The sequence below is a fragment of the Pygoscelis adeliae genome, unplaced genomic scaffold, assembly GCF_000699105.1.
Source record: "Pygoscelis adeliae isolate BGI_AS28 unplaced genomic scaffold, ASM69910v1 Scaffold9, whole genome shotgun sequence".
In the NCBI taxonomy this organism is placed as follows: domain Eukaryota; kingdom Metazoa; phylum Chordata; class Aves; order Sphenisciformes; family Spheniscidae; genus Pygoscelis; species Pygoscelis adeliae.
The window spans coordinates 702,755-729,449 of NW_008825557.1; the positions used below are offsets into that span (position 1 = coordinate 702,755).

The 26,695-nt window shown below is 35.7% G+C and overlaps 1 protein-coding gene across 1 annotated transcript in view; it reads left to right on the forward strand.

The window, feature by feature from the left end:
- The first annotated feature begins 1,267 nt into the window (after nt 1-1,267).
- The window catches only part of POT1 (protection of telomeres 1), a 73,635-nt gene continuing 48,207 nt past the window's right edge, over nt 1,268-26,695 (forward strand). Inside the window, exons 1-6 of the mRNA XM_009332259.1 lie at nt 1,268-1,390; nt 5,684-5,756; nt 7,227-7,318; nt 13,328-13,438; nt 15,954-16,001; nt 17,230-17,344. Coding sequence (XP_009330534.1) covers nt 1,268-1,390; nt 5,684-5,756; nt 7,227-7,318; nt 13,328-13,438; nt 15,954-16,001; nt 17,230-17,344 — 562 coding nt within the window. The remainder of the gene's footprint in view (nt 1,391-5,683; nt 5,757-7,226; nt 7,319-13,327; nt 13,439-15,953; nt 16,002-17,229; nt 17,345-26,695) is intronic.

Here is a 26,695-nt window from a genome sequence, read left to right on the forward strand (position 1 = left end):
ATTGCTGAGTGTCTGCACCTATATGCATTGACTTATGTTTATAACTTATAATCCAGTGGTCTTTACATTTCGCAATGGCTTCCCATTTCCACTTAATTGTAAGTGAATATTTTGTAAGAATTCAGTCTGCCTAGCATTGAAAAAGCACTTCTGAACTGAAATTAAAATGTAGTTTAAGCTTTTATTTAGTAGAATACCAAGTTTTTGTGTCCATTCAAAAGTACAGGCAATACTTTTTTTTTGTTCCTCGCCGTCATATAAAAAGTGCTGAAACTCTGTCTGATATTAGGACTGTGGCTATAATACTGCCACCTGGGTTTTTAGAAAATAGAAAGCATTTTTTGCTTAGTTTATTAAAACTTACTGAAAACAAAAGATTGATAATGCTGTGACTTTTCTGTAGATACCCGATTTAAATAAAAATTGTACAGCAAAAAACCAAAGATACCCCAAGAAGAACAAGATGACTGTGTAATGAGAATATATAGCAATAACTACTTATTGCTAGATCACTTTCTTATATTTCTCATATGTGTAGCTTCACTATAATAGACTACTCTTCCTCTCCCCTATTCTCAATATTATAAGTGATGTCACCAAGAATTTATTTCATTGACATTTTAGCACAGCGAGAACAAACAATAGACAAGTCATACATTTCTTAGCTTTTTCCCAGTGCATTCAGTGTTTAGCATTTGTAGATGTCTATCTTATTTTCTTTATTATTTTTTCTTTACTTGATACATTGATCAAATTTTTTTAATCCGTACATAGCATTTTTGTTCATAATAAGTTAAAATGACAGACATTTTACTCTGATGCAGTCAAATTGTCTTATAGGGAAACAGCTGAATATAGAGACTGTTTATCCATGACCTATGTTGGGGAAGGAGTCATTCAAAGTCTCTGCTTGGTTTTTAATATGCCTTTCTGTACATAAAATACATTGTTTACATTACCCTTTGCATTCATATATAAAGTAATATTTTGTTGCCATTTGCAGTGTTTTGGAATGTTTGGAAAATAAAGTAATTTGGGTGGCTGTCTATTGCCAAGGAAATACTACTTTCTCTCTTCCTGCTATTCATGGTACTAAGAGATGAGGCCAATCCCTCTGAAGATTTTTAGTCTTACGTAATTAAACTTTCTTGTTATGAAATAGATAAATACTCCTGTTCTGAGTAAATTGTAACTTCTAGTAACTCTTAATTTGAACAAGCAGTAGTTTCAGGAGTCTCTTTATCATTTTTGTTTAGATAAAGCAGCTATGCCTGTTCAATTGCTGAAGATCATTAAAGGAAAATCCGAGATTCCGCTACCAAGCCATTTGCAGAAGGAGGATTTGAAAAATTTGCAAGAAGGCTTTGATCGTACCAACAAATACTTTCAGGTAACTTACTAATAAAAGAATTTTGTCTTACTTTGAAATAGCTCCTGGTATATTTATAAGGGACCTCCATACTCCAGCTCAGTTGATGACTTGCTGCAGCTGTGTATCTTTGTGTGCATTTGTTGCAGATCTTTAAGCAATGCAAAATTATGTTGAACTTTGTTCCATGTTGCTATTGAGTTCATTGATTCACAGTTCTGCCCCTTCCTCTTACACTGTCAGACTTAAATTTTATAAGAGGTTTTCTTAATTTCTAAACTGTGGACCCATTTAAAAACATTAATATGCAGAAGGCTGTGCTGAAAATGGAGGGATTGGGTGACGTTAAGCGGTATTTTGTTTTTAAAAAAAATAGTAGTAAGCACCACCATTCTGTTAAAGATCAGATTTCAGAGCAATGACTTCTAAAGCAGTTTTCCTTTCTTGTATGAACCAATGCAAGAGCCAGTTTTATGAAAAGAGGACTCTCTAGCAACTACTTGCATCAAGACACAATTAGGTTTTCTTATCATTACCAATTGTGCATTTATATTTTACAGTAGTCCCAAATATATTTCAGATTGGAAGTACAATCCTAGTGTACTAGTGAAATGCAGAAATATTTTTTCATCCCTAAGACAAGTATGCTTTGTAAAATGCAGTGCCAATTCTCGAGGGTTTTCTTTTTTAGCCTGTTCAACTTTTTTGTGAATGGTTCTGAAAATCCTTCTAATAATCCCTGCCGCTTAAGTGGCAGTAAATCAACGTCATCGCAGGCTTGTCTTCAGTCTGTTACCAAAAAGAAAGGGGGGGGAGGGAAGCAAGCTAATTCTGTAGAAAACCTTAGGTGGCTTGAATCCTTAAAAAATGGCACAAATATTTAAAAAATATGAGCTGAACTGGCCTAATGGTTTTCTGTATCCAAAAAACGTTTTTGCTTATATTCCCAGTTCCAGCTCTAGTGCTTATCTGACCCTGTGATTGTGTCCATTCATGAGAAATAAACTGGCAGAAGATTATCCATATTGATGGAGAAGGAGTAGTTTTCTGCTGCTCTCACTCTCTGGACTGGTTCATTATGGTGTCAAAGAGGTGCCAGGAGTAGTGCAATTAGGTAAAGCAAAGGAGCAAAACTGCCCTTTTTGGAAGCAGACAGCAGTAAAGTGTGATAGGAGGTGATTTGATTGAGAATGAGCCAGCCTCCCTTAAGTCTTGTAAAGGAACAAATGGAAACATCAATAACCAATGCTGCTCATAAACAGGGTTTTTATTCCTCAGGGTGCAGTTTTCTGTCCCTGTTCACCTGCAGGGCATATAGGCTTTCCTGCTTTTAAGAGCTATGTCTGCAAGCACCCCTTATGTGGAAGAACAGGGATTCTTGTTCACAAAGGAAATGTTGAAGCAGACAAAAACGGATTATAAATTAGAAAATGTTTCTGCCAAAATAAAAGCAGAACAATTATTACCAGTCTATGATTTAAAGCATACATGCAGAGTTCTAGCTGATTGCTGAAAGAGAAAGTGTATAGAATCTCTTTCTCAGACTTCTGCCTTATGTTAAGAGAACTTCATGCTGCTGCCAACATGGATTAGTAGGTGACTAAAACAGCTTGGCATAAAAACAGTGCAACTGGAGAGCTGATAAAGCTGGTGCTAATGCACCATTAAACATCTAGGAAAATCCAGTTCTGCAGGCTGAGCTTGAAGCGAACCTCAGAATGTACTGATGTTAGTTTATCTTAGCGGTGGCACAGCACACTGTCACTCTAGACCTGCCAAAATAGGGATCAGGTCCTACTTTGAGGAGGAAGGGCAGAGGAGGATTTTTATGAAGTGTGTTCTGGGAAAAAGCAACAAAAAACATCCAGGATGCTTCTGTCTGGCTTGTGTGCCTCAGTCTTTTCATTCTTCTGGAACTTCTTTGTTTTCTGGCATCCCTCTGAGCAATACAAATTTTAATTTAAATTTCTGGTAACACAGCACAAGCGATGTCCATACATCCTCAGTCATAATGTCCATGAACTGAACCTGATGCCTTCTCCCATTAATTTGTCATCCTCTGGATTTTGCTGTGGCAAAGCTGAACCAAACCTGAAAATTGGCTGCCAAATCAGCTGTTGGACCAGACTGAGGAATGAGGCTGCGGCAAGGAAGGAGACATTCACTAGAGGAATTGCACATAGTCAGTTTGAGAGTGAGTCTAGTGGCATATGGAAAGGGGAGGGTTTTGAAAGAAGATTGTCTGTGGCCTCAGTAAGCAGTGCAGGATTTGTGGGGAAGAGTGAATTTGAGCAGGTTTTGCTAAGGTGGGTTTTCTTGAAATTTGGAGCCCAAGAGTTTCAGGCATGTTGAGAAAGCAGTGGGTAGTGTTTCTGCTGAGGAAGACAACTAGAGCATAGGTGTTTGGGATACAAAGGAAAGTGGTGGGGCCAGACTATTATAGTGAAGAATGTGGTCCCAGAATTTGAAAACTCATTGAAAGATACTGGGATGTAAAAGGAAAAATAAAAACTAAAAATGGTCAGAAAGCAGTCTCTATCTCATCAATGTATTCCGCTTTTAAATAGCATGCTTGTGCGGATTGAAACTTCTTTAGTAAGAAAAAAATATGCATGTAAATATGGAGTGTTCCTGAGGTGACTGTTTCATTGCAAAGACTTTATTAGAAGAAAAATTCTATAGTATTTTATTCACCTGTGAGTACAGTTCAAGACAAACAATCTCGGCAAGAACAATTATATATAATACTTGAAATTTTAAACAAAGTAGTAATTTTGAAAACAAGTGGCAAACCTTTCTGTAAGAATTCATAGACAAATCTCAACACTATTTTGCAGATGCTGATTGTTAAAATAAGTATTTGATACTTGTGTCCTTACAAAACTCATTAGTCTTCCCTGTGAAAAGTGGGAACTTACCTGTTAAAAACATGTGGTCATAGATTTTTGACCTTCATTTTGGTCTGAAATGAAGCATTACTACTGTCTCAAAAGCAATAAAGCAATATGGTACATGTTAAATCTAATTCAATGTGGCTATTTTTTTAGTGTAATAAATTAAAATATACTTTGGGTTGGAAAAGGATGATTTGTGGAGCCTCGGTATTTCTTTATAAAAGATAGTAAAATAAATTGTTGAATTTGATTTGGATTCCTCCTCAGATAACATGTTGTAGGACTAATTTTACTCTGAAAAGCCTTTACAGTAACAATTCACTGCTGTGTATTTTATCCGAATTTGGTTTAAGAAGTGTTTACTAACATTTAAGTCAAGCTTCCCACTGAATATGTGTACTGTAAAATCATTATGATTTACCTAACTATCCTCTTACTGTTGCTTTTGTGTATTTATAGACAGATTGCCCCTGCTGTGTTTTACAAGAAACCTTTTATTTTATTTCCTGTGCTGTTTGTGTAGTTCTCTTAAACACTTTATAGTCTGTTTTCAAATTTTTGTATTTTTCTTTATGGAACCAATTTCTGTGTTTCTATCCTTGAGAAGAATACAGTGCTTTACCTGCCATACTCTGGAAGAATACATTTGACTGACGTTTTTGCTACTGTTGAAGGAGAACCTTTTCTGATGAGATATCATCTTTCTAACAAAACACATTTGTTCCAAAGAGATGTTAACATCACTGAAGTTGCTGGTGTGTGATTTTTGCTTCGTTGTAACTTCAACCTCACTATAAAAGAGTATTTTTACATAATTAATAGAACTTTTGCATCTTTTAGCGCATTTGTATTATTGAAAAATTAATAGGTCACTGCAGTTTCAAAACTTTGTAATACTGTTATCCAGCTGTACAGTTTTTTTATTTTTCACAGAAGATTATTTATCTTCATATATGTCTCATCTCTTGACTGTGATTTTGTTTTGATATTTATGTTGTAATCCTTTGTCAATATATTTTGAGAAATTGCTGTATCTTTTAAGATTTTGGTCACCCTACCTTTTTAGCCACCTTTCAGGTTTTGTGCTAAAACTGTAACCTTTGTGCTATTATTGTAACTAGTAAAAGGTACTTCCATAGCTACTATTTCATTGTTTAGTCTAAGCTTATCATCTAGTCAGTAGCATATAAGTACTATTGACATGTCATATTTCCTTTGTTGTATCCCAAGAATATTGCTCTTCAATGCTGTCTTTAGCAGTTTTTATTAATTTTTTTTTAAGAATTCAGATGGTAATTTGCACTTACCGCTTCAATTCTACCTTTCTTTAGCTTACAGATGTTTCAGTTGTTATCAGTGTTTCAGTAACTTAGAGTTGTATAGTCTTAGTTCACAATATTTTTTTCTTTTTACATTTTAGGGACTAGTTATTCTTTCCTACCCATTAACGAAACTCAGAGATGGGACAGACTTTTTCAAGGTTGTTCTTCAAGGTACTACATTTAAGTATACATTTTACCTTTATTGTTGAACTTCTTGACATTTTTTTGACATCATGCTATTACATCACTAGTATCTGATTTTTTAGTGTTCAGTAAAATGTTATATTTAAAATGCTCTCTAAAAGTGTTTGTTCTCTACAAAAGTAGATTATTTTAAACTTATGCCAGGTAAGTTAATGGAAACAAAACAGTCTTTATATTTCAGTAGACTTGGTGTTGCAGAATCTTTTAAAATACTGTCCTGGAAATGCATTAGCTATACGTACAGCTTTAATAGTGCATTTTTAAACTGCTTATCGTAACGAAGGACTAAGAAAAATGCACATTTAATAGTTACCATATAATATACATAGTATATACTATGTAAGTGTACATTTGATATAGGTCAGTATGTTGATTAGCAGCAAAATATTTGTATTTTATTGTGTTTTAATCTAAACAGTTAAAAAATGCACTTTCACCTGATTACTCATGTATTCGAATGTTAGTAGACATATTAACACACTGAAAGACTTAAGTTGTTCATCATATAATAAATGATACTAAAAAATATGTCCCTTTTAAGTCCAAAGCTCATCACCCCCTCCAGCCAGGAAGGAGGAGGATGTCATTAGTCAGGAGTCTGTTGGATTCAAGGAACTTTCCATTTCTTTGCATTTCCTTCTCAGCTCCTTCCTTACACTGGTTAGAGAATCATCACTTGCTTCCTCTGAGCCCTCCTGATTCTACAAATTCTGTGACTGTGACTGAACAGCAGGCTGAGGGTTGCAGATCCTACCTGGTGATACTGCTTGTGACTGGTGTTAGCAGAGGTGAATGAAGTTGATGGGAATGAAGTTTACCTGCTGGCTTCAGGGTTCCCAAAGAGGGATGCAAAACTTTCTTCAGTCTTGCTAATTTCATGTGGCTGTTCAGGAGGGCCGAGAGTTTCTGCACATTCTCCACAGCCTCAAAAAAAAAGTTTGCACATCTAAATCATTAGTGTTGTTTCTGAAACAGTAAAAAGTAGAAAAGTCTTTTAAAATAAGAATGTACTTTCTGCTTCAGTGCTCCTGGAAGGCTATTTATTGATATGTCTATGTCCTGGAATACCTACAGTTTATAAAGTTCTACAATACCATCTGTGTTAATGTGAAAAATCAAATGTGACTGGATAATATTTCCTCTCTAACACCGTACACTGAATTGTGTAAATCTTTGTCATTTCTGTTTAATGTACACTGATGTACAACGTGTGCACGTTTTAAATGGTCCTCTTATAAAGAATATTCTGCTTGATATACCTATAGTTAGCACATAAAAGCAGTTGTATAACTACTTGAAAGGATTTTCTGTTTGTAAATTAACTGGAATTAAAAGTGTTACACTCTGTAGATTAACTTATCTTGGAAATCTCTTCCCATTGCTGTTTTGTTTTGGAGAAGGTACGGTGATTAGAATCACTTATGCTTTTTTCTGTAGATTTGGATGACTCGTGTTCACAGATCAACAGCATCAATATTCTAATATATGGAAAAATGGCAGAGGACTGTGCAAAAGTTATACACCCTGGGGTAAAATATATTTTTTTTATTTTATTTTAGGAATTGTTTTCTACAAATGTATGTTGACTTCTTACCTTGTCTTTGTATAGCTATCACCAAAATTAGAAATATTCAGTCAGTTCAAATCTATAAATATGAACTAGAAAAAAAAGAAAGTATTTGCTTATGTAAATTCTTTCTAACAATAATATTGCAATAAAACAATTCTTTTTGTCAGTGCTGTTTACCTAGCAAGTAAAAGATTATGAATATGGATGATAGAGAAGTCATCCACTTATGTTCATAATTTGAATGTCTATTGCCATTTGATAAGATAGCTTTTTAGAATCAAATTGATTTAAAAGACAGTTACACTAAGAGTTTGTTTTTGTTTTTTTTTTTTAAATTAATTCAAACACGGTTTTCCTTATTGGCTCGGTGCTGGTGTCTTGCTTCGTCAGAGATGCAAGCTTGGTTTGATTAGCTCCACGGTAAAGGACATTAGCAAGTCAGCCTATGGGTTTGTGAGACAGTGTTGCAACTGAAGAAAGAAAAGAAGCTGAAAACAATTACCTCAACTTAATATTTTTTTATTAGATTGCCTGCCAGTTTGTTGACACTTCAATATTAGCCAGATATCAAATTAAAATTAATGTACAATACGTTATGAGCTCATGTTAGTGCTTTTTCATTTGCGATATAAATTCACACTAAATCATAGAGTGGTTTGGGCTGGAAGGGACCTTTAAAGATCATCGAGTTCCAACCCCCTAGCCATGGGCAGGGACATCTTTCACTACATCAGGTTGCTCCAAAGCCCTGTTTAACCTGACCTTGAACACTTCCAGGTATGGGGCATCTACCACCTCTCTGGGCAACTTGTTCCAGTGTCTCACCGTCCTCAACATAAAGAATTTCTTCCTTATGTCCAATCTAAACCTACCCTTTTTCAGCTTAAAACCATTGCCCCTTGTCCTGTCGCTACAGGCCTTGATAAAAAGTCTTTCTCCAAAAAGATGGAAAGTTATGTAGTGAAGAAAATAGGGCTTTGTTTTCACGTTCTTAGAAATATTTGTTATGCACAAAAGTTAAGAGCTTTCTCAAATATGGAAATAGCAATGGCTTAGTTAGAATTCTGTCAGGGTTTTTCAGCTCAAATGGACTAGTACACCTGAACTCTGATCTGTATGTTGAAAAAGGGTAAAAATTATAGCAGACATTAAGGCATGACATAAAAATACCACTTACAGTCCAAGTTGCTCTGAATTTATGGAACATTTTAATTTCAGTTCAGACACATGAGTATTCTTTTTATGTAATTCTACCTAATGTTAAATAATGACTTTTGCTTGGTTCTTAACTTTTTGTTTGTTTGTTTGTTAAGAGGGAAGAGCTATTTATATTCCTTGAGAGTGATCTTGCTGTTTCTGGATAGTAGCTTACACCCTGAACTATATCAGCTTCAAAGATGCATGCATCAGTTCATGAGATACATGGGACCAAAGCTGCTAATTTCAAGAATTACACCTATAATTAGAGCTGAGGCATTTGTATAATGTATAGTGACCTATATTATAGTTTTTATATAATTATATGCTTTTAAATATTCAGACACTGGAAACTTTTGATTCCCTGTGTTTTCAACATTGTTGATTTGACTAAACTAATATGGGTTTGATGAATACGTATAGATTAGAAGAAGGAACTGAATGTTTAATTTTTGCTTTTATCATATAGACAATCCTCAAACAGCAGGTGACATAAAAAGTTCAGTGTTTCTCATTTTTGAACAGAGATGTAACTGTTTTGAGATTTTTATCACTTTTCAAATTTTAGTTGAAGGCAGTAAAGAGGTTTGGAAGTTACAGAACACGTAGGACAGACTGACATGAGAGTGAAATTTATCTCTAAAAAGCAAGGCTAAAAAAATTGCAGTTTTAGAAATGTTTAGTGAATAGTTGAAGACATTTATTTGAAGTTATAGTTGTAACCTAGTGCAGCATTTAAAAAGAAAAATAAAATTGCAGGATCATGTATAGGTGAAAACTTCCCATGGAAATGAAAGATGCTGGCATATATCTTTGTAGACCCTTCTCTCTGTCACTCTTACCTTGCCTTATTTCCAATAACATAATTTCTTTTATTAAAAATTGATAATTATAAATAATATTAACAATAATTAATATTAAATAAATATTAAAATGCTTACTATATTTTTAGTGAATCTGTAAAATACTTCAGAAGTCTTGCTTAGCAATATGATTCCTTGTATTTTGAGGATTTTTTTCTGGCATCACTTGCTATATGGCTTCCATCAGCAGATAGTCGAGCTTGTGTCATGAACTGAACGGGTTAAAACTTTGTTTTTGAAGAAATCACGGAGTCAAAAAACACTTTCCAGCAAACGGTGCTTGCTTTGACAGATAGCATGGTGGTAGGTCTTGGGAAGTATACATTATCTGTAGTGTGTAGTCTATTAAATAAAAGTCTGGGTGAGAGCAAAAAAAGTTCTGTAGGACATCTTCCTCTATTTACACCTAGTATCTCTCCTCCAACCAGCATAGGTGATGTGAAGCAAAAGTCAATATCACCTAGTGATTGTGAATGAAGTATTTCACAGATAGAATTCTTTCAAATGAATTTAGCCGTAAGGAATAAAAATTACCTAGATCCTTTCAGTTGAACCCGTTTAGATATTGTGTTATTAATTTGACCTCAAAATTGGTGCATGGCCCCTTTCAGCCCTTTGATATATGTGAGCTTGGGGGAACAACGCAGAGGGGCTTTGGGCTGGGTGGTAGCGTGTGCAGATCAGAGAGTATTCAATTTTACATTGGATTCTGCTGTGAATCAAAGCCTTGTTTTAATGTTTGTCATATGCCATGCTAAAGAGAGAAACGTGCCTTGAAGAACAGCAAAATCAGTTCAGTCTGTTTAGGGCAGAAAAATCTTTTACAACCGTCAGATACATACAAAATAAGAAGTGACAGTCTTTATACAAATTTCCCGATTCCACGGAATTTTGACAGTGAGCCCAGGATGGGAAGTTCCTGAATTAATTTGCTAAATATACAAGCTGCAGAATCATTTTTAAATTTAAAGAACAAATCAGTTTTATTGTCCTGATAAAAATACATGTCTTGAACAAGGCCCTGAGCAGCAATTAGAAGATAGGAAGATCAGTACTAAAGAGCTGAGTAGGAAACCATAACCCACAGGTAACAGCCCTTAGACAGCCAGAGTGCACTAAAACCAGTGTTCAGTCTTCCCCAGTGAACCAAATCTTCATGGTACTTTCCACATGTCTCAAATGAGATTTTAATTTTGGAAGAATCTGAATCTGAGGGAACAGAATGATTTCTGAAACTAGCAGAGTTGCAATTCGGCAGTTATGAAAAAGATTTAATTTTTAAAAAAACAAAGTTTTAGCCATTAAAGAATTACTTCAGTAAGGTCTGATACTTTTTATTTGCTGCTTACAATTTCAAACTTCACAGTTTTGTAGATTTCCATATTGTACTTCCCATACTGTAACAGCTTTAGCTAATTAGCCTGGGGAGAGGGGACAAGCAGGCTATTCCCAAAAACTTGAATAACCATGTTGTTCTTGTTTCCTGAGAGTCTTCTGGTTCTGTAACAGAATAACCATCAGGGAAAATATTGTCTTTCCTTTATTTCTCACTTCTTTTGAATGAGGGAAGTAGGATTTCTTTTTGCTGTTTAAAAATGTTTGTCAAATCTTATAGTTTTTATATATATGCAATATAATACTCTATTGTTGACATGAAAATCCACCAATTTTTGCAAATGGCTTTGATTCCCAAGCCAATTAATTATAAGAGAACTTCTAATAATTACTCTTAGTTAAAGGTGAAATGGAAACTAATCTATTTTGAAAACTAATATAGCATTAATTTTTAAAGCACTGTGCAAACCTTATGTAAATTTTTTGCATGTTTAGAAACTGCAAGTCACAACCTGTTGAAGTTGACTGTGAATTTGTAACAAATCTGAGAATATACATATTCTTTCTACCTGTAAAACTAGATTTTGAGATTAGTGCTGTCTTTTTTCCTCATTGAAATCGCACAGTCCTTTCACAGGTGTTTTTTGAATGTCATGTTACACATTGCATATTACATGAGAGTAATCACTGGTGATCTAATATTCACCAAAACGTTTCCATTTATTATCACCTGTGTAAAGGCTTGAGTCTGTGTAATTCTAAAGTTCCTTCTGACACAGGAGAACAAGTCAAGTCAGCTGTACAGAGCTCCAATCCTGACTCAGCAACCAAGTCCCAGAATCTTGTGCAGCCTGCAATCTAATAAAATGCTGAAACGGGAATAATGTATAGCAGGGCATAGCTCTTTAGCTGAAGGTTGATTCCACTGTTGAAGGAACACCATGAGTAGTATCAGCAACATTGAAAGGAAAGACACATGCGAACACCTGTCCTGAAGCTTGTGTTTGTGTGTGTTTGTATCTGGAAAGAATAAAACAACTTTAATGTATGTTAGCAGGGCGGTATGTTCCAGGTGCAAGGAATATTGAGTTGTCTAATTGTTTTGACCCATTTTAACTTAACTTTGAGTATGGGTTACACTTAGGTGACTTACATATTATCTTTTAGTCAAAATATACGTTGTATTCCCATTTATGACACTACCTGAAAATCACCATGCCCTAAGTAGTTTTGTGGAATATTAAACTGTCTGATTAAACTTATGTTTTCTGCAGTATTTTTTTTTTTTTTGCAAATCCTTTAATAACTAAATATATCACTGTCACTTAGGCTAGCAGCCTTTCTTTTTCTTGCACAAAACATTAAGGTTTTGGATCTTAAACCATTTAGAGTAGCATTGTCAGATTGCTGAAATAGTAAAAAAGAGCCATCATAGTGCAGTATTTGGCTAAAACTGTCAACTTTAATCAGAAAACTCTTTTATTTGTTGTAATCAAATAAACACATGAACAAAAGTCATTCAGTAAAAGCTTATGGAAGCGCTTTTTGTAGAAGGCCGAATAGAAATAGGGTTCCAAGTCCAATATGTTTATTGGAATGGATCACAGTGGTACAGCCCTGCTATACAGTTCTGGTACCAAAGGAGCTGTCTATAAAGGAGCTTTACATTGTATCAGAGTTCCCAGCATTATCTTTGTTTGGTCACATACCTTTCTTGCCATCTCTGTCTCCTGAATGTATTTTCTATCTTCTTCCCTTTTTTTGGTTTGGTGGTTTTTGGTTTGTTTGTTTTTTGGGGTTTTTTTTGGTTTTTTTTTTGTAAGGTTGCTACTAAAAAGGTGAGCTGCTGCAGGGACTTAAGTCATTTACCCCTTAAATCATCCTTTTCTTGTTCACTTTGTGGTGTCTGAGAAACTTTATACCAAAGTGAAGGTGCAGTTGCAAATGCAATTGCTTCCTGTGCCAGAATCTCAGGAGTGATGCCAGAGAAGTTTGTAATGTCTCTTTTGCTACCAGAAACCTAGCTGTTGATTGACTTATCTATTTGACCCTTAAGGAAGAAATTGGAAGATGTTGATCCAACCAAAACAGAAAATATCTGCAAAGAGAGTCTCTTCAAAGTGCAGCTGTAACTCACTAAGAAATAAGCTCTGAGAAAAGTGTGTTTTGTCACTGCTGATCCAATGTGTGATTCCTTTTCTAGCTTAGTTAAGCTTACCAAGAAAGGAGTCAATCTTCAGTATATTCAAAGGGGAATGATTCTTTTGCTTTATTCAGTGTGACTCTTCCCCTCTAGCCCTCGTCAAAATTAGCACTCAGTCACAGTAGCATCAAGAGTGCAAAAATTTTAGCAGAATTTGAAAAAAAACGCTTGCTGGTATTAGTTGGAAAAATGAATTCCGTGGGTAGAAGAACTAAATAGAGAAACTTAAAGGCAGTGTTCAGAATTTGTTCAGGATTTTTGTTTCTTGAGTGTCTTGAGACTTTAGGGTGAAGTTTCACATCACGTACTCTTAAAATAGAGTACGTGATACAGCCTGTGTAATCATCTGTTTATCACCCTGTCCCCACAGGACACCTTCGTAGTTGCAGGATTTAAGTTGGCAAAATCACCTACAGCGGGAGAAGATGGTAGACATGGTTGCCACCTGGAGGTGTCTGAAGAAGCTGGATCCGCCATTTATGTACGTGGGTACCCAACTTTTTTTTACTTTTTATTTTTCCAAATACCAACATTAACATTTTGCTTTACAGTAGAAAAAACAATAAAATCTATTAGAATCTGAAGTACAACAGATTATTTTACCATGCCCATCAGGAAACAATCAGAACATGTTTGTGTGTGTGCGCGTATACAATTTTATAATACCCCTATCCATGCAAGACCCAAATTATCCTATGCCTCACAGGTAAATTTCTGCTTGTTGAGTGCAGAAATTTGACCTTAGTTGGCTTTAGCTAGGTCCCTAGAGCTGTTTAAGCCATTTTTGTGCATAACAGAATGCAGTAACGCAGACAAGGTAGAGGGTGCAAGAGTGGTCTTAGGTCTATCATTTTTACTTTTCTCTGGGCTACGAGTTTGTACTGCTTTAACTCACTATACTTTGCCTTTGAAATACATGGATTCCTAGATTCTTATTTTGTAAAAAAGAATTACACCCCTTTTTTCTGAGGAAAATACTTGTTCTTTTGTACTATTCTCACATCAATACCGTTCATCTTAAATGCTTCCATCTGTTGAGATATGGGAGTGTTCTGCTGCTTTTATTTGTCTGTGGTAATACATCAGCAGTGCATGTTTGTTGTGGCCACTATGTCTTTTCTTCAAGAAACATTTGCTACCCTTTTTAAGCCTAAGCATTAGTTTTTTTAAAGTTATAGGACTTACAAAAATTACAGAAGATTTAGGATATTAATTTACATTTGGAAACCTGTAGTTGGGGTGGGGAAGAGGGAATGGGTGTGGAATGAAACTAAGGTTTTAAAAACTTTGTTGGACACTTCAGTGGGATATTTCTAATACATCTTACAGAAGTTATCCCAACAGTTATGGGCTTCTGATGAGAAAGTGTTGCGCTTTTTTGATCACTGTAATTGTCTACTACTGTTAAAAAGAAGGATGATAGCATTGTACTAAACTCTCATGACAGTGCTGCAAACTCCATTCTGTAGTCAGTGAAAAGGAAAAAGCACCTTCACTGGAGAACAATATAGCATTACACTATATGGTGATTCCTTTGAGCCTATCCATCGGATTTTGAAACAAACTTAGAAATAATTATAAAAATGTAAACACAAAATCACATGTAAAAGAGACTTACTAAAATAAAGTGTGCCAATGTCAAGGTTTGAACTTTTGTCTGTATAATTGTTGTCTGACAATAACTTTAAATTTAAGAAAATATATATATTTTTTTTTTATTTCAGAAAGATATTTTTTGCCAGAATTGACCTCTATAGATAATTAAAGCTTGGCACGCAGCTCAATGAGAAACAAAATGAATTAAAATTATAGTGTGGACTGTTTCATGACATCTGTTAATAACAATGGTATGTAGGTAGAAAAAGTATATTTCATTGAAGATAATAGATAGCAAAACCGTGCCCTGAGTCTGGGCGAATGTGTCAGAACTAAATGTACCTAAATTTTAGGCACTAAATTTGAGGCAAACAGTTGAGTATTGGCAGGACCTCGTGACATGCTGTCTAACCCCAAGGAAGATGTGCAGCTCACTCAATGTGTAGGTTGTGCTGAGGAGGTGTCTATCTCATCACTGACCACACAGTGGAGCTTGTGACAATTTACTGACACACTCATTGAATGCTTAAAATTAATACAAATAATCTGAATTTTTTGTGTGCTTCACTTTCTCAATTATAACTGTTCACCTGACCATTTAAAATAAATAAATGGAAGTAAAACTAGCTTCAAGAATGCAGTTGAGGGTGGAGAGCAAAACCAGATCCCTAGCGGGAGTCTGGACTGCTGAGGGGATGTGCAGCTGTGACAATGGGACCCTGTGTCTGGCAGACGGACTGTGGTGTTGCATCAGGATGGCAGCAGAGCCCTGTGTTTCTCATTATAGGGTGGGTGTGTGTTGGCGTTATGTCAAATCACCATGATTAGTTCTTTAAAAAACCTTACACTGAAGATAAGTCTGGCTTACAAGCATGGCTCTAGAAGCTTAGGAACTACCTTTAAAGAGAATTTATCCTATTCTGGTGAATTTTCCTTGATGATTTTTTTTTATTTTTTTTTTCCCCTGAAGGAGAGTAACGAGTCACTGAGAGTAGACCTGCTCTAAGCATTGACGTGTACAAAACCTAAACCCATTTAAGTTCTCTGCTAAGCAAGTCACTGTTAGAAAGTACAGTTTTAAATTTGTGGCCTCTGACTTTCAAATGCTGACTCTACTAGTGTGACCTGACATATTCAACCAAGTGCATTTCTACTTTAGAAAATGTATGTGTTATTTAAAGTAGTTTTTGTCTCAGTTTAATTGGAGTAAATATTATTTTCTTTTTTTCTGCAGGATAAAATTTAACTAGTTTCAGAAGTGATTCACATAGCAAAAGTGTCTATAGTGCTGTTTTGTATTTGCTTACAGTGTTATATTTGCTTTAGCGTTATCAAATCTTGTTATATTTGCAATGCCTTCACTTCTGTAATCGGAGAGTTTGCTATATTTTTCTCCTCAGATTTATACTATACCAAGAGCAACTGCTGCTTCAGAAACTGCATCTGTGGTGAGTTTATATTTAGGATGTTTTTAAACCACATGAGACTAACTGCTTGTAAGAAAGACTGTGTGGAATACTTTTTCTTTCCTTTTTTTTAAATTTTAATTTATTTTAATTCCACACTCTTATCCCAACAGTCATTTGTTTAGCTTTTGATTTTTCAAATAATATGCCTGGAAAACAGAATAAAATATGAAAAAGTAGTACTTTTTCTATACTTGCAGTATAGTTCCCACCTCGATCTCAAAACAGGCTGCATGTTGGTTTAGGAAATATGAACTGGAAAGTTAACTCCAGTTCTAAAGAAGATGGTATGCTTGTACTTTAAAAAAATGGAAATATGAAAATTCCTTTGATTTAAAATCAGACTTCATGTACTAGTCTTAACATTTCTTTTGATTACCATTTGGAACAAGCCTTTATGTGTCTAAATTAAAATTCTACGTGAAATAGTATATTAAAGGCATAGAAATTGGTGTCTGAAATTTTATTGTTCTTTATCATAAGGTAAAAGATTTAGTACTGAAGATGATACAGCTTGACTTGTGTTAATTTTATGAAGAGTTTCAGTTTTTTCCCCTGATATAGTAATTGAAAACCACAGTTTTCAGTCAATTTAGCAGAACTTGTATTCTTTGAGAGAGACTAATCAGCATATAATGTAACCTTAAAATGAGAGGAGAGTAGTCCTTAAATAGTAGAAGGTAGTCCTTAATTTCTTTAATCCTCCAAGAAGTGTGCTATTTTAATAGGAAGGCTTACACAACGGCTGTGAGAGGTAAACCCCCCCCGCAAGACGGTGATTCTTTGCAGTGACACTGCCAATAAGAATTACAAAATTATTTATGTATGTGCTTTAAAAAGCCCTTTGGATGGGCATGTTAAAATCAATCAGTGAAAAATTACTTTCCATCATTCTTTATTATAATGACTTTTAATCGCTTATTTCATGTATTGAAGCTTACTTGAACTGACTGGTTAGTTTGTTGTAAGGAAGATGCAATCACAAAAAGAAATGGAAATAAGTCTTGTGTGCTTTATTGCCTGTGAATATATATATATATATATTTATCTTTAGAGTCTAAAGTGAGTAAGATAGAAAGAAATAGATAACCTTTTTTTTTTAAGATGAAATAAAGCATATCTGAGGGTGGATGGTGTTAGAAGTCAAAATTCTGGGTGAATGTTTGAATAATTTTTTCTTCTGTTCCCTAATTTTATCATGCTTTTCCAGTCTGTTACACCAAAATATGTGTACACTCCTCTGAATTGTCTTAAGGATGGAACTATAGTGAATTTGTATGGCGTTGTGAAGTTCTTCAAGCCTCCATACATAAGCAAAGGAACTGGTATGTGTTATATTCAAAAGATTTAAAATCTCCTCCAAACAGAACTGTTCTTACTATGTTTGTTAAAAATCAACCAGAAACAAGTGAACAAGTTCAGGTGATCCTTCGACCATGTTTCTCAGCTAACATCAAGGAAACAGAACAACAGAGAGGTAGGGGATATCAGAGTCGGTTTAGGCAGACTGCTGGAGACAGCAAATGAAGAAGGTATTTATCAAGCTAATACTATCAGTACAAAACAGGGAAAAGGACCTGTACAAAAAAAAAAGTACAAAAGCCCTGCTCCTGTCCTTGTAGGAAAGGATTGCTGTGTAACTACGTGCAATTCTTCCTTGAGATTTTGACAATAAGTGTTATGCTATGCTATAAATGCGGTGCCAGCGTATTTGTTACTCGTAGAAGCTGTGCAAAAACTGAATCTTTTTTTCTCTCTGTGAGTGAGCACTTACTGATTGTGCTAGTTTTGCTAGAAGATTCTACCATTTCACTAGGTGCTCAGTAAGTACACAGCTAGGTGAGATCCCTGTTGAATTTTTTAAGCAGTAGAATTTCTTATTTGACTCAGAATTAATCGAAGTATTTTCTGCTTATTATAAATCTACTGTGCATTTTAAAGTTGGGGGTTTTTTCCCTTCTAAATGTATTTCTAATAGAACAAAACCAAATAGATTACGATGGCGACTGTTGATTTTTATGGTCTTAATTATACATGCAAGTTTCTTGAATAACATCAATAGCCATCAATTTGGCTTCTAAATACAGAAATTTAAGAAGTGAGCATTAAATCAGAACCAAGAGTTAGTGGCTTGTCTGCAAAACCTTTTGCAAACAGATCTGTGTGATCTTACTCCCTCAAAAACTGTGAGCAGCAGTCTGAAGGTGATACACTCAAGATAAGGCAGTAAATGCCTTTGTGAGAGCACAGTGCTATACCTGCAGTACCATGGCTTCCAGAATGAGGTTTGCTTACAGTTAGGTAGCTTGAAAGATAAATGAAATAGCTGAAAGCTGTGCAAACGTGGTGGCACACCCAAAAAAAGTTCCAAGTCCAACTAAGGTTCAACTAATAGCTTCACTCGTTGAAGACTGAGCAATCTTCAGCCTTTGTTTGAATCAGCTCAGAATGTATGAGTTGGAGGAACGTCTGGGAGGTCTGTGCAAATCTAGCTTCAGTATGTTCAACTGAACTATACTGATATAATCTGTATCGTGGGCCTGCTTAATTACTTCCATCGGTGCATGTAGTGTTCTTCTAGATAAACAGATATACTGGTATGAAAGACGCTACTGACAGGAAATTTGTGCTCTCACTTGTAGCTAAAGTGTGGTCTAACGCTTGCCCACAGAAAAGTCAAGACATGCGCGTGCTGCGCTCTGGCCTATCGTACACGAAGTGTCAGCTGTACTAAAGGCAGCCACCGGTCCAGTCAGCAGTCATTAGTTATGTAGAGCAACGTAGGATTTTTCAAGAATATATTAGATTAACTGGGTTCACAAGCTAATGAATAGCTTTTGGGAATTCAACAGCATTTTTACATACTGTTGACCATGTCAACAGAAGAAACAGTGTCTGCAGCACTAGGGCTCAGTGCCCTGGTGTCTGCTGGAGAGCAGTTCTGTGTTTCCCATGCAGGTAGCTGTCGAAATATATTCTCATTGGTATTTATTATAGCAGGTGACAAGGCTTGGTCCTAGAAAACCTTTCTGCTCTACATTATAACTTGATGTTGAGAAGGCAGTAGTGTTCCCCAAAATAACTCTGAAATGTAAACAAAAAACAAGTCTGAAGAATATGGGATAATCTAATTTAAATGTTAACAGTTAAAAATAGATGTAGTCATTAAGTTGGGAACTGAACCGGTAATGGTGCATCTGTTTTCATAGCAAAAAATAGTGCACGTTTATTTTTTTCCTCTTGAGACTAAATTAAAATGAATATTATCATATTCTACATAGTCATGGATACACTAAAGTTATTTTGCTAAACAATAAATTGCAAATCTGTAAGATGAAATACTGTTTTGATTTGAAAAAGCAAATGGTAGTTGTTAGAGAAAGTTGTGGAAAAGTTGGATGTCAGAAAATAATTGGGTTTTGATAATACTGTAGCCCAATAAAAGTGGAGAATTACAAATTCCAATTATTTTACATTATGAATGTTACAACACAACAGATATTCCTAGATGTAAATGAGGAATAATGGTAAGTGAAAGTATCTGCAGGAACTCAATGCATTTAGACTGGAAACAGAAAGGTGTTCTGGCATCTAATTAGAAATGCAAACATTCATAAAATACTAAATTAAGTGTGTGTGTGTTTGCGTGTATAGCAAATCAAGGTATACTGCTAGCTTAGAAGTAATAGTAATAAAAATTATTCTGCCCCTAGAGCTGAATACTTACGGAACTGTCGTGTGATTTAGCTACAGTTAATACTTAAATAATACTTAATATTTAAAAAGTATTAATCCAAAGAAAGACTCCAGAGGGAGCTCTTCAAAGGTTGGAGATAGATTCCCAGATAGTAGTGAATGGGTGGTGTTAGGTTGCTGGGGGCTTAAGGAGAAGGATTTGGGGCTGCCAAGCATGAAAAAGGATTGAAAATGGGAAAGCAAGCTGTGCTGGGTGCAGGTGCCCAGGTGTTGGTAACAGGGGGCCTGCAGGGCGGGCGGCCTCTGTGAGGAGGGGCCGGGGCTGCCCTGTGCCGGACACAGCCGGTTCCAGCCGGCTCCAACCGACCCAACGCAGGGCACGGCTGAGCCCCTCGGCCACGATGGCAGCGCCTCTGGGAAAACATATTTGAGAAAGGGCAAAACACTGCATGGCAGTGAGGAGTGAGGGGAAAAAAGTGTGAGAAACAGCCCTGTGATACCAAGGTCAGAGAAGCCAGAGGGGAGGAGGTGCTCCAGGCGCCAGAGCAGAGATTCCCCTGCAGCCCGGGGAGGAGACTTCGGATGAGCAGATTGATCTACCTGCAATCTGTGGAGGACTCGCACTTGAGCAGGGTTATCCCAAAGGACTGCAGCCCATGGAAGGCTGTACCTGGAGCAGGAAAAAAGTGTGAGAAGGAAGGAGCAGGAGAGAAGAGGAGCTGTTATGGACTGACCGCAACACCCCGTTCCCCATCCCCCCCTGCGCTGCTCGAGGGAAGAAGAGGGGAGGTAGAGATGTTGGGAATGAAGAAGTGAAGTTAAGCCTGGGAAAAAGGAGAGGAGGGGGAAGGTGTTTTAGTCTTTGTTTCTCACCATCCTACCCTATTTTTATTGGTAATAAATGAAATTAATCTTCCACAAGTCGAGTCTGTGTTGCCCATGACAGTAACTGGCAAGTGATCTCCCTGTCTTTATCTCAACCCATGAGCCTTTCCACCTTATTTTCTCCCCTGTCCTGTTGACAGTGAGTGAGAGGGAGTCTCACAGGGAGTGAGAGAGCGGCTGGGTGGGTGCCTGGCAGCCAGCCAAGGTCAACCCAGCACACATGCTGGGTCTCTCCAGGTTTTTCAGACTTTCCTGTTCTTTGGGTTGTAATAAAATGACGATAAATCTGGAGAAGGGATCTTGAGAAACAAGTTTCCTTTGAAGATAAGAACCTCGGGGAAATGAAAAATCTCTTTAGCTTAAAAAGAACACATAGTCTTTATGCTTTCTCAAATGGAAGGACCAAATTAGAAAGTTGACAAAACACTTCCTTTGGGTGGGAGATCTCATCACTGATACTCTTTCCTGCTTGATGTGCCACTAAAATCTGTAAAAGACTTCATTGTAAAGGTGCAAGTATAATCTAGACCTGCACAGAGCAGAGAACAGTATTTTAATGTAAAAGATTGATAAATTATTTCAATATTGATTTACTCTATTTGGTCTTTTCTGCACAGGCTACCAAACAACATCTGTCTGTCGTAGTGAGCTTCTCAAAATCTTCATTTTGTGGTGGTGTCTGGTGATTGCTTGCTTATGCTAGACCTGTTCAAACGCTATCAGTCTTACAATATCTATATAGTATCTAGATATATAGAATACATATATATATATTTGAAAAGTTGGGTTCTCACTGATATTCTCAGCCTGCACTTGTAATAGATTTCTTAGCTGTGTTTATAAGGAACTGAAAAGATTAGCTTTATCTGTAATAATTCAGGATATTGCCAGTGGTGAATGGAGGTACTTTCCTATTGAAAAATATTGTAGGTTTAAAACTCAGGCTTAAAAGCAAAGAAACAAACAAAACAAACCCCACAAATCTTTTAAAGGTTTTGTTTCCTTTGTTCACATTGCTGACAACAAAAAGGGTGAGAAGAAAATGAATCTAATACAGAAAGTACTACTTTTAGTCAAGGTAAATCATGGAAGGGCAGTTTCTGAAGGATTGCGTGGAAGGATTTGTTATGATACAATACATATAATATAACAAATCTGAAGGATTTGTTATTTGTCCAGCTGCTTTAGCAAGATTCTGGGGACCTGAGGACTTTGAACATCTTACTTAGACAAGCACTGATTGCTGGAATTATTAAGACAGCCATTCTTTCCAGATACATAAAACCAATAAAGTTAAATGCACTAACTTTCAAGGTAATATGTCTCTGAACAACTAGGACAGATTTTTGCAACTGAGTTATTTGACAAGTTAAGCACTTCAGTTTCATAAGTAGTAGAAATTTAATAGGGAAAATGGTGATTTACTTAACAACTAGTCCTTGCCTAGATGTCATTAATAACTTCCTAATATATCCTCCCTGTATAGTTTCAGTTGGTAATATTAAAAAAAAACCAACACAACAGTATCAGTGGAGATCAGGGACACAATTTGAAAAGTTTCTTATTTATGAAGATAGTTGTGATTCACTTGATACTTTATCATGAAAATCTCTAGAACACTTTTAATTGGTTTGGGTTTTAGTGTAAAAATATTCACTACTCAGTTAAATATTTTAATGTTGGGTTTTGGGGTTTTTTTACACAATCCAGAGTTATGTCTGCTTGAAAGGGTACAAAACGCTCAATGATTGCTCTGAATTTGCAGGGCATGAAGTGGCTCTTGTCAGAAAATTCTGTAGTCACGTTAGATCTGGCACAATCCTGCACTAATACATTCTCTTTCTGACACTGTACTAATAGAATCATATAGCTTTAAGCTGGTAGCTGCTGGAAGCATGGGCAGTGGAGCCACTGTACTTAATCCATATGGGTCTTTATTCACTATGTAGATATGCCCCTAGGTATGAGATATTGCTCCTTCTTATATGTATTAAAGCTTAAGGCTGAAGCTTTGCACTCTGTTCCCACTGAAAGCAAGTGGTACCTAATTTAGCTTTGTCAGTTTATATAATCTGTAATTTTAAACATTCATCATTTTGATTACCATTATTGCATTAGATGAATGTTAAAACACTGATGAATAGAACGAGTTTTCAGTATGAGCATAAATTATTATTTATTCCAGAGAAAGTTTTTTTTAACTGAGCATGCTTCAGCTCAGGGCAGGTAGTTTGGAATGTCTATACGTGAGAATTTTGTGTTCTGAAAAATGTCCAAGGAAGTACTTCACGTCCTTCTTGGTACAATAGGTAGATGGGTTTCTGTCTGCTGGAAGGTCTGTTGGAAGTGTTCAAAATTATATTCTAGCTTTCCTTTCCGAATAGTTTAAGAGTCTTAGATATTTAAAATTTCTTATCAAAGTGATTCTCTCCTCTCTCCCCTCCCTTCAGCCCAAGGACATCTCAAGTATTTAGCCTGAGTAAAAACAGTAAATAAAAGAGCCTCTGTCTTTGTAGTGTCCAGTTACAGAGATTATGTGCTTGACCATGAAACTTTTGGGGCATTTCGATGTGATGCTACTACTTTCCCAACTCTCTCTTTTTTCCCTGCAGATATTAGTCAGTGTTTTCCATAATGCAGGGAAGAATTATGGCAAGAAGAATCCTTGCTGCTGGTTAACAATAAGTCATAAGAGTAATGTCCTATTTTCCTGGGGAAACCTCCACCTAGCTTATTCTCTTAGATATATGCAGTATACTCATATGTTATGTGTTGACTTAAAATCTCATTTTAGCCTACCTAGACATGCATGTGGACGGTAACTATTTTATTTTTATGAAATATTTCTTAGAATCAAAATTAATAAAGGGTAGCATTTTCAGAAAGTACACTTCTAAAAACCTTGAACAGTTCCAGGTCAGCAGTTCTATATGCCCAAAATGCAGCTTAAGAACCATAAATCAGATTCTTAAAGGTATTTTGAAGCCCTAAATTTTGTTTTTATTTTCAATTTTTATTCAATCTTGAGCCAAACTCATCAACATTCTTAGCCCAGAATTTGTTTAAAACTATGTAGCTGAAAAAAACATTAAACTATAGCATGTGTGCAACTTCAGTTAAAATAGTCAATTTTTAGTAAGTAATAGCAAACCAACTTTAGAGTGCAGAACAAACCAATCACAGGCGGTTGTGCTATCTGATGGTCTATTTGTGAGGAAGCAGACTCAGAGTTAAATCTGCAGTAGTTTTGTTCTTTAAATTATTGTGTTCCATTTTGTTTTTTCCAAATCAAAATATTGAGAATTTTTAAAATTTTGCAGAACAGAATAAAAACTGTTGCAGAGGTAAAGATAGTGATTTCATTTCTGGAGCCTAAAGATGAGAGTAGTGTTCTTTTCCCTTCTGTTCACAGTGGTTTGTGTGTGTTTCTTTTTTAAATAATCGCTGTTTCCTATTATCAAATATTGAAGATAAAGAAAAGTTTAAAAAATTTCAAAAAGGAAATGAAAAATGAAACAGTTGAATAAATAGTTAATGGAGAGAAATCTGAAGACAGTTACTTTGATCTACAATTTACAAATGATGGCATTAAAACATCTGTTTAACCAGATGCTTCTGGTAGTTACTGAATGTTTGTATCTCTTAAGTGTATCACCATGTTAGAAATAACAGGCTGCAGTAAAACATCTTCAGTTTGATTCTTTAGAGGTTTTGTTTTGGGCTTCTGCAATATTTGTGTGTGTATGTACATATGTATACACATACACACACACAGGAGTGTGTGTACATTTGTATTATTTTTCTTCCTGTGTTTTGTTGAACATATTTGGTAAGTTAGCTGCTTCAACTGCTTGTTTTAGTACAAAGACACTTGTGGTTTGAATGGCCCCAGTAATTCTTGAAAACAGTATTAATGTTTGGTGTAGTTTTGAAGAGAGAATAATTTGCTGCAATAATCTCTCTCTCCTTTTTTTTAATGTATTGAAATATAAGAAACAGAAGGCAATCTCTAATTAGAGTCCCTCATTGCCAACAACATTGCCAAAAACCTTTTTATCTCTTTGCAGGGGGAAGTTATTGATTCAGGATAGTGGGTTTTCCACTTAAATGTTAGTCAGGAATACATATGTGATTGCCCAAAAGGGGATTCATAATTAGATTGATGCTTTCTACCTTAAAATTGCATACAAGCATATTTGTTAGGAACTGCTGAAGTCCTCAGTAAAACGAAAATAAATGTTTAATCAGTAAGTACTAAATGCCTTCCTACAACATCAGTAACTACTAATCTGGAAAGCCTTTGTAGCAATTCTTATGATGACTGAAAAAATAAATTTGTAGGTGAAGCTGTGGCGTTTATGTTTTTTGTTGTTTTTTTTAGTATATCTGTACACTGTGGAGAGATGCTGACTTTCTCGGCATGCTAACAACCGACGTAACAGTCCATAAAAGAGTGGAAATGCTATGTCATTTATAAAAAGAAAGGTATAACCTGAAGAATGAACCTAAACTATCATCACAGTGGAGGAAACTTTAGCTTTTCAATGACTGTTACAGAGCTACAAAACATTCATATTTCAAACTATTTGACGGCAGGACCTAGAAGCTTGGAGATCAGCGTTCTCCATGTAGTTAATGTAACCTTCTACTGATCTTGACTTGGAATTTTATCTATTTTAAGATAGTCCTTGCAATAATAGTTAATTCCTCTTGTTGCATAAATTTCTTCTATAAATAGCTGCTTCACCAAATAGGTGTGGTTTTTTTATAAGATGAAATAAATAAGTAACAAGTTAAAGTAATTGTATTTTTGAAGAACAGTAAGGACTAGTCTGAAAGGATATAAGAAGCAGATCAGACAGATGCATCACTCTGTACTTCCATTTAAACCAAACATCGCTTCTCTCTCCTTGTTTTCATAAACACCAATTCTGAGGTGTTACAAGCATCCTTACAGATAGCTGTCCATTGCTGGTGGTCCCTCACGTGATGTTAAGCCAGAGTGGGAATACCTCTTCATAATAATTAAGTATATTAAAAAAAAAGAAACCATAGGTGCAGTTTGGAGTTTGTGTAGTATCAGCCTAAACCCAATGCTTTTGAGTCAATCAATCTAGTATGAAAGTAAAATTTTTCTTTTATAGTAAATAAATTTCCTGAACTATGCATCCATTGTGTCATATTTTTAAGCCTGATCATTACAAGTGAAAATTACCAGTGGTAAAATTTCCCTTCTTTAAGAAAACTTAATTAGTGGAGTAAATCTATCTAGTAAAGGCAAATTGGCTCCAATATGTAAATTTAATAATAATTCATTTTATTATTATTATTATTATTATTAAGCTTGGTAACTGAGGGATTTTGCTTCATTGGAAAGCATATTGTGAAAAATCAAAAGTTTGAGCAATGACATTTATTGTATTGTTTCCTGTAACACTGGGATGTTATTTAAATTCAGCAATTCTGTTCAGAGTTTGACTCATTTGTGCAGAAAAGTTAATTCAATCACTGAACTATAATGCTGCTATGGAAAGCAGAAAGCAATTTTCACATTCTAGCTGCGGAAGGAAGGCAGGTGGTTTTTTATTTTTAACCTTCAAAAAGGACTTGCTGGATGAGGATTTCTTTAAAAGAAAATCAGTCTTTATGCTTTGTTCTTGAAGAGCTCTATTTTAATTAGGTTTATTGTAGAAGTAATGTTTTGAGGTGATAGTTAAGAATGGAAGTCTAAAACCACAGAGACAGAGAACCTATATTATGTAGAAGATGTTCAGGTGAGGAATTGGTTAGATGATCACATCCAGAGGGTAGTGGTCAACAGCTCAATGTCCAGATGGAGTTTGGTGACGAGTGGCGTCCCGCAGGGGTCCATATTGGGACCGGTACTGTTTAATATCTTCGTCAGTGACATAGTGGGATCAAGTGCACCCTCAGCAAGTTTGCAGATGACACCAAGCTGAGTGGTGCAGTCGACACACCAGAGGGACGGGATGCCATCCAGAAGGATCTGGACAAGCTCGAGAAGTGGGCCTGTGTGAACCTCATGAGGCTTAACAAGGCCAAGTGCAAGGTCCTGCACCTGGGTCGGGGCAACC